This window comes from Pygoscelis adeliae, unplaced genomic scaffold, assembly GCF_000699105.1.
Source record: "Pygoscelis adeliae isolate BGI_AS28 unplaced genomic scaffold, ASM69910v1 Scaffold582, whole genome shotgun sequence".
NCBI classification, from domain to species: Eukaryota; Metazoa; Chordata; class Aves; order Sphenisciformes; family Spheniscidae; genus Pygoscelis; species Pygoscelis adeliae.
The window spans coordinates 1,096,492-1,104,828 of record NW_008824281.1 but is presented as its reverse complement, the minus strand read 5'-3'; the positions used below and the strand labels follow the sequence as shown (position 1 = coordinate 1,104,828).

At 41.1% G+C, this 8,337-nt stretch overlaps 1 protein-coding gene across 1 annotated transcript in view; it reads left to right on the top strand.

The window, feature by feature from the left end:
- The window catches only part of UHRF1 (ubiquitin-like with PHD and ring finger domains 1), a 10,828-nt gene extending 4,355 nt beyond the window's left edge, over nucleotides 1-6,473 (top strand). Inside the window, exons 8-15 of the mRNA XM_009318408.1 lie at nucleotides 782-905; nucleotides 1,784-1,890; nucleotides 2,729-2,891; nucleotides 2,984-3,121; nucleotides 3,510-3,617; nucleotides 3,750-3,899; nucleotides 4,247-4,345; nucleotides 5,042-6,473. Of these exons, the coding sequence (XP_009316683.1) occupies nucleotides 782-905; nucleotides 1,784-1,890; nucleotides 2,729-2,891; nucleotides 2,984-3,121; nucleotides 3,510-3,617; nucleotides 3,750-3,899; nucleotides 4,247-4,345; nucleotides 5,042-5,188 (1,036 nt within the window). The 3' untranslated portion in view covers nucleotides 5,189-6,473. The remainder of the gene's footprint in view (nucleotides 1-781; nucleotides 906-1,783; nucleotides 1,891-2,728; nucleotides 2,892-2,983; nucleotides 3,122-3,509; nucleotides 3,618-3,749; nucleotides 3,900-4,246; nucleotides 4,346-5,041) is intronic.
- Nucleotides 6,474-8,337: the final 1,864 nt, after the last annotated feature.

Here is an 8,337-nt window from a genome sequence, read left to right as displayed (position 1 = left end):
AAAATGGGAATGATCCAGCTCTTAGGAGAAACCTGAAACAGTTAATCTTGGAGTGTGTATGTCACTGGATATGTAAGTGCAGAAAGGAAAGAATTCTGGCTTTGTCTAGATCAAGTGTTCCATAACTAATGCTGCATTGTCCGGGCATTTCAAGTGGTGTGTTTTTTTTTTTTCTTTTTTCTTTTTAGTGCTTTTTTGGTAACTCGAAAACCCCAAACCAAACCTATTTGTTTCCAGCAGTTTGTCCCGGAGATGTGTAATATCTCCCACTTGTTCTCCTGGTAAAGGTCTCTCTCAGATATCGCAATATATTAAACAGAAGGTTCTCTCGTCCTGTTAGAAAGTTGGGAAGAAGTAGTACTGACCTATCATGATCTTGTTTTCAAGCATTGGGTGAAGGTTGCTATTGCAAGTCTTTCAAAACCAGTGCCGTTATACAATCATTTAATTTTAATATCTATATTATTATTAAATTCCTGGAGCTTTTTAATAAGCAATCTCAGTGAGAAAGATCCAAATTTCTAAATTCGCATCACAAAAAAAAAATAAAATCCACGTGTTCAATTTACTGAAATATTCAACGGCTTATTTTTTAGAAGCATTTTTCTTTTTCTTTCCCCTACCTGGAGCTTTTTGGAGGATAGTGGCGAGAACACAGTTTCACCCTGTAATGTACGCAAAACAAATCTGAAATAGTACTATTAGTTAGTTTAGTTCCAAGACAAGTCATACTTGGTGGTCATACTGTTCGTAGCCTGTTGACAGCAGTTGCCTTGCAAAGTGGTTTTTTTCTCTTTCAGGTGAGCGAATCCGGTGTTCACAGGCCCCACGTGGCGGGTATACATGGCAGAAGTAATGATGGCGCCTATTCCTTGGTTCTGGCAGGAGGCTATGAAGATGACATAGTAAGTGAATCTTGATTATTTATGCCTGAGAACCAACCTACCTTGTAGTTAAAACAAAGACTTGGCCTTAGTTATTTTTTACACTATATCGGACACTTCCCCATCTTGACGATACTTATATTCTTCAGAAGAAAACTAGGCAAAGGAAGACTACAGGCCAGTAATAACGTGCCAACCTGAGAAACGGGATCATCTACATTAAGTTTAATATCTGTCAGCTTTTAATCCAAGAGTCCTTAGCTGCCTTTTCAGGGTCTCCATCTCATCCACAGTTTGAACAGAGTCTCACGGTATATGCTGCCAGATCTTCCTGCATCAGAAGAGCGTTCAGAACAAAACCAGGGACAGAGGTCCTACTTCTGAATATACTGTTTGATTCTGCTCGCTGAACCTAACCTGTACTAGGCTGTACCAGGCCCTACTGCTCGTTCTTCTTGCGCGTTGCTAGCCTGCACCCCCTTACCCCGAGCGCCTGTTAGAACTCACGTAGAACAGACAGCCGGGAATCTCAGTAGTCGTTCCGAGCCGTAATTCTGACTGCAAGGTCATGTAACAGCGCGAGTGCTGAGGCACGAGTTACGTTACCCTTGTCTGGAACACGCCCCTGCCCTTCCAAGCAGATCCTGTGCGAGTGGTGTGCAGCTCTCTTGGCAGAGGTCTCCGCACCCTTAAGGTGTGTGACAAGGCCACAGTTGTCACCCTGACTCTTCTCTCTTGGCAGTGTAAGAGAGGGCCATAGACCGAGTCTGGGAGCTTAAATGCAGGAAGCATCTTTGCTTTTTTGAGAATACCGTATTAAAGCTACCTGATTAAAAGACTCTTCTGCTTTTATTGAATTATTTTTGTGAATGTGTCGAAACCATCCATATACGTTTCAGGATCATGGAAATTCCTTCACATATACAGGGAGCGGAGGGCGTGATCTTTCTGGAAACAAGCGCACAGCGGAACAGTCCTGTGATCAAAAACTCACCAATATGAACAGGTTGGCAACGTTTGCGCTCCGTTCCTAACCTTAGTAGCTGGCAATCTGTCAACCTGAAAAATTGTTTGCCCTGTTTGTATCAAAAGAAACTGGCTAAGTGGAAAAACTGTCAAAATTAGGTTTCGACTGTGTTGTAGGCTGCAGATCAGTTGCACAATGGAAATGCTTCTTGCAGTGCACTATAAATGAAACAGAATTGTAAATGGTATTAATTTCACACTTGAATTGACTGAAACTTCAGGAACAGGGTAGTAAATTAGCGTAGAAGTTTTCATTCTCTCTCCTGAAGACCTTTGCAGCCGCTGGTCATCTTGGGAGACCAGATCATTTGTAATTCTGAACTGTTACTCTTACAAGTAAGTGTGGACTTGAGTGGAGGAGGTGGTCTATGCAATTACATTAGGGTAATGTAATGAATAATCAGCGTATTTAAAATGTGGTCCCCAGTCAGGAGGCTTAATTACTATCTCCCAGAGTTCTTAATGTTATACAAGATACTTAAAAGTGCTACCATTTAAGACAAACAAACAAAAGCCTGGCGACATCCTTTTTCCTCGGAAGGGACTCAGAAGGGGCTACTTCCCTATCTGCAAAGAGGCAGTAGCTTCCAGTTTTTTGGTAGCCGTTGCTGTGGTTCAGCACAATGCCAGTCCGCTGCTACTCTTAGTATTGTACTCAACTGTATCAATGCGTTGCTCTGAGTAAAATAGCATAGTTTAAATTTATTACTTCTTAGTAACTGGTTTACCATGCAAGCTTTGCTTTGCTTTATCCTCCCTCTGCTTCTGAAGAGTTCAGCCTGGTAAATACACTAGTTTGATTGGACTTTCTCTTGTAGAGCTCTGGCTCTGAACTGCAGTGCCCCCATCAACGACAAAAATGGAGCTGAAGCCAAGGACTGGAGAGCTGGGAAGCCGGTCCGAGTGGTGAGGAACGTAAAAGGAGGCAAACATAGTAAATACGCTCCTGTAGAAGGGAACAGATATGATGGAATATATAAGGTAAGAAGGATTTGAATTCGCCTACTGATATAATGTGGTTGTGGCCAAGGGGTTTTTATAGCGTATGATGGACTTGCATCTGACTTTTTTAGGTTGTGAAGTACTGGCCCGAGACAGGGAAATCTGGATTTTTAGTGTGGCGTTACTTACTTAGGAGGGATGATGAAGAACCTGCTCCTTGGACCAAAGAAGGAAAGGACAGGATGAAAAAGCTTGGCCTAACAATGCAGGTACTCTTTCGGAACATCGTCAGGGTTACCCTGGACAAAACTTGATGGATAGCAGGAGTTCTTCTATTATACGTTCTTATTGAGGATGATCCTTGCGTAAGAACCCAGACAGCCCCCCCTTGGACTGAGGGGGACACAAGTGCTCTCAGTCTTGGGGATTGTTTGTTTTCTTTTTACATCAGGAGGCTAAATGGACAAAACTCACTTTCTTGTGTAGAATTTCTATAGTCTGAGTAAGTGCTTTGCAAGAGCAGGGATCTATTGCTTAAAATAGAGAACCCCTGGAGCAGTTCTCCAGAGGTCGTTCTTCCGACCCGTAATAGTCTGCAAGTCTATGAACTGGTGTGTTTGCATCGGATGCTTTTTGTTTTGTGTTTTTTTCCTGTAGTATCCTGAAGGGTATTTGGAAGCTGTTGCAAACAAAGATAAGGAAAAAGAAAATAATGGAGAAGATGATTTTGATACCCCAGGGAAAGGAAAGAGGAAAAGGAAATCAGCAGGTTTGTGGAGTAGGCAAGTGGATATAGAAAGCCTTGTAGGTTTTTGTGCATTTTACCTACTTACTCTTTTCTGGTGGCTTTTTGTTTGTTCGTTTAAAAAGTTGTTGTGTTTTCTTTCAGGTGGGGAGGAAAAACTCATTACCTCTCCTACAGGGACTCCAAAGAAAACTAAAGTTGAGCCATACAAGCTGACATCTCAGCAAAAATCTCTTATAAAAAGTGATGAAGCCAATGAAAAACTGTGGAATGAAGTACTAGAAGCTCTCAAAGATGGACCGGTATATCGTGCTTTCCCCCCCAGTAATAAAGTGGCAGCTAACTAGTGTACCGTCCCTAGGCACAAACCTCTTGGCTGCACTGAAGTAACAGCCTCAGACCTATAGCGTTCTTTTAGTGTAGACATCCACAGCATAACTGTAAAGCACTGTATCTGAGGTCAGTAAGAAGACAGTGATCAGAACTTGTTTAATGTAACTATTTTTTTCCTTGTTGAGCTTTGTAGAAAAACTTCCTGTGACTACAGTAATCCCTTGCATTTAACGTGGGGTGGGGTGGTTGGTTTTTTTTTTTTCTGTATCTTTCAGAGGGTAGTAGCGATAAGTTGATTCAAATGTTCTCTTTACAGAAATTTCTAAATAAAGTTGAAGAGGCCTTCTTGTGTATTTGCTGTCAGGAGGTTGTGTTTCGGCCAGTCACAACTGTATGCCAACACAACGTGTGCAAGGTGAGTAATCGATACGACTCTTCCGTCGAGTTCTGTTGAGCCAACGGGCCTTGAGCTGGCTTCTTTAGTGGTGAGAGAGAGGCGGGGGCTGTCGGGGGGGTTGGTTGGTTTGGGTTTTTTGCCAGTAGTTAGTCTTTGTCCCGGTTTTGGCTGGGTTTATATGTGAAAACTTTGGTTTGATGAAAGTTCTTTGGCACAGAAAAGTCTGTGCTTCAAAGAAAGTTCCATTATTGTATTGCTACTATCCGATTCTTTCAAAAGATGACGAGAGCTCCTCTGTAATACTGCTAGGTGACACTGATGGATTTGACAGTGTTACAGCGCGTGGGGGTTTGTTTTGTTTATTGAAGAACGGTGTGAAGTGTTTTTGCAGAAGCTCCAACAGCCTTTAACAGCTGCAGGGGAATTCTTGATCTTTGGAAATGTAATTGAATGAAATATCTCTACCATACACCTAAATACTGTGTCCATGACTAATGTGCTCTGTTGAAGTGCATGTGCTATTGCACGTGATGAAGGAAGCTTTCTCTCCCAACTGCCAGCCTTGCGTTGCTCTCGGCCTTTCTCAGCTCTTGTCGATACCTGGGTGAACTGGGGTATAAAAGGAATCTCATTCCCTCCAGTGGGGGCTTTGTAGGATAAACTAAACTGCACATCTCTCTTCCTTAACCAATTCTTTTTTTTGTCCTTCACCAGGACTGTTTGGATAGATCCTTCAAAGCTGATGTGTACAGTTGTCCAGCCTGCCGCTACGATCTTGGCAAAAATTACACCATGCAAGTGAATGAAACACTGCAGACCGTTCTAACTCAGCTCTTTCCTGGATATGGCAGTGGACGGTGATTCTGTAAAGCACTTCTAATTTTCTTTTGTTCAAACGTATTAATGGGTTTTCAGTGGGCTTAATTTAAAAAAAAAGAAGTAGTCTGTGTTCTCCCAGACCCCTAAAAAAGTTTAAAGTCTTCCTTGTTTTTAAAAAACTATAAACTTCAAGGAATATCCTTTTCTATGTTCGTGGGTTTTGTTTTTGTTCTAAATGTTGAACTTTGCGTTTTTTGGGATTTTCCCCCCTCAAAACTGCCATTCACCAGCACAGAATAATTTTTTTTAATGGACTTACAAAGTGCTTCCGGTAAGGCTGCTAATGATTATGAAAGTTCTTAGAGTGCCCCCTCCTTTTTTAATTTTTTTTTTTAATTCAAAAAAATGGCTTGGTTGCTAGAACAATCTTCAATGTTTGGGGATTTGGCCATAAAGGTAGACTTGTGCATCACCTTGGCAGCATTTTGATGCTCAATTTGTACAAGATGGTTCCTGGCTTATGATACCACAAGTGGATATTTGCTTTTTTTTTTTTTAAAGAACTGTTTTTTATACATTTGACAAACCTATCAAAAGCCATTTCCTGCTAATTCTGTCTGTCAAAAAAAAAAGAAGCTGCTTGCGTATAGCCAAGTGGTTGGAGCAATATGAAGTACTACCTCAGTTGGACTTCTCTCTTATTAAGGAACTATTTGTTCAGCCAGGTGCTGTCTTCTATCCAGAAACGCCATTGTGGGATATACTAAAGCCATTCTTAAGTGCCTTTTGTCCTTTTCTGAAAGACTGGGCTCTGAACCACCTTATATATATATTTTTCATAAGCACTGAATTGTTTAAACTTGCCAACCGGATTTTATTCTTTGGGTAAAATATAACACTGTAGCTGTATATGATTAGCATGGATTTGCAAACTTTCAGGTTTCCTCCTAATGCTAGGTGTATTATGGTAACAGGACTTTTTTTTTTTCTTTGTTTCGCTGCATTTTTACCTGGAAATGGAGAATAACCAATTCTGACTTTTTCTATGAAACATTTTGTTTATTGTACATGACACCGAGGAAAGCTTACTTTTGTGAATGGGTTGTCTTTTTCTAACATTACCAAAGTTTGCAGTTTAATACCTCAACAAGACAGGAATGTTCTTAATCACACTTTGCTACAGACAGACTGGAACAAATGTGCCTATTTTTGGCTTTCTTAACTCTTGCCCTTTTTAAAATTATAATGTTAATATGTTAGGGGAAAAAAAAAACGTTTTATAGGATTTTTGCTGAATTTGTCAATTTTTTGTACAATGTGCAAGTCGAAGTTCTCAAAATAAATATCTTTTCAGATGAAAGTGTTGACTGTTTTCCTTTAATTATTTTTATTGGAAGCAGGCTTCCAGACCCCATTGCTTGTGCAGGGATTTGTATTTATGTTCCATTATGCTAAGCCTTTTCTTTTCTAAGGCCTATTTTCATTATGATTTTTCACTACAAAGAAATGGGGAAAATACTAATTTGATATCCTTGTCTTCAAAATGTTTGCTTCTAGGCACTAGTGAAAAGCATGTCATGTTCAACTAAAAAAACCCCAAAGATTCCCCAAATCACTCTCTTCTTGGGGCATAAATTACGTTAGATTTCCACAGCACTAAAATCCAAATATCAACTGGCGATTGGAATTCCCTGCACATTTAATGAGTAAGACCAAAACTGTTAGAGCTGCCATGTCATGTGTCATATTGGGGGGTGTTTACAGCAAGTAGCGTGAGCATCTCCATCAAACCAGAGGAATAAATTAAAACACTGGGGTTTTCATACACAAATGCAGATGAGGTAAATGAAGAAAACATACAGGCATTTATGATGTTGAAAACAAAAGCTGTGAAATTGCGCAACTGCTGCTTCATCTGCCCTCTTTAAAATAAGTTTATTTTAAGGTTAGTGTTAACGTTAAACGCTTTCAATTTCAGGTATTTAAATTTCGTTGAAAATGTCCTTCCACTTTATATTTTGATGAGAAGAATTTGGGGTGAGTGGATGAAATTGAGGAAGTGTGTGTATGTCTGTGGGTGTGTGTATTTAAATTGATGTGATTTAATTGATTGCGATGACTTCCTTAGTATATTGGTTTTGTTATTATTTGGAAAGCAAACTATTCTCCTACATAGGTTTCAGTGTACTGTTCTGAGTTTTAGTGTTTATTTAGCACGAATTAGAAATTCTCTGCAAATTAGACACTTTATAATTTGGGGCTTGCAGATCTCAACGTAAAGCTGAAGGAAAATTACCGTGCTATAAAGTGAGCTGGTGTGTGGCTTTGGATGTGAAGGGATCGTGTGTTTTAATGGTAGAGGTCATTAGTAGGGTGGTGCGTCATTTCCCGTACATACTTGTATACGTTAGTGTTGCAAAGTTTGGGAGTAAGTATCTGAAAAGTGATTTGGTAAAGTAAGTGTTTTGTGGATAAGGAGTGGGGAAGCAAGAATGACAGTGTTGCAAAAAACCAACGCAAGGATCTTTCTTCTATTTTGGGAATTCCCATCTCGCTTCCCAGCAAGTGTACAGAATCTATGGCCTGCACAGTTTAATTGAGCACAAATTAAAAAATACCCCTGATAGTTCTTCATCCTGGCAGGCTTCCACAGTCCTGTAACTGCAGCCAGTTTGAAAAGAGTTATCTGTTGTGTGGTGGCGGTGGCGGCTGGAGGCGGCGGGAGCTTAGGGAACTGGTGCAGGAACTCACCTCGACCTGTGGCGTCTCTGCAGGAGAAGGGGGAAGCTGCGGCTCTGGGTCGGGTCCTCTGGCAGGAGGCGGCCACCCACCCTCTGTCCAAGATCAGGGTGCCACGACAGCGTGGTACTGTATCTTCTCGGGGGGGGAACTGGAATGAGGTGTAGGTAAACCCCACTGCTTTTAAAGAATGAGCTGGTGGGGAGAGGCGGATTCAGCACGCTGTCAGTAGCTGATGGTTAACTTTTTCTTTCTTTTTTTTAAAGCTCTAGCTACTGGAGGTGTGAGAGATGGGGAGCTTAAAACTACTACCCGAATATTGTGAGAGCTTGAGCATGTAACAGCTGAACACCTGATCTCATCTTTTGACGTTCATCTCCCTCATCAGGTGCTGTGGTTCCTCGGGTCCCTCTGGGGCTGCTCACCCCTTCAGGGGTGACGGTGTCGGGCGA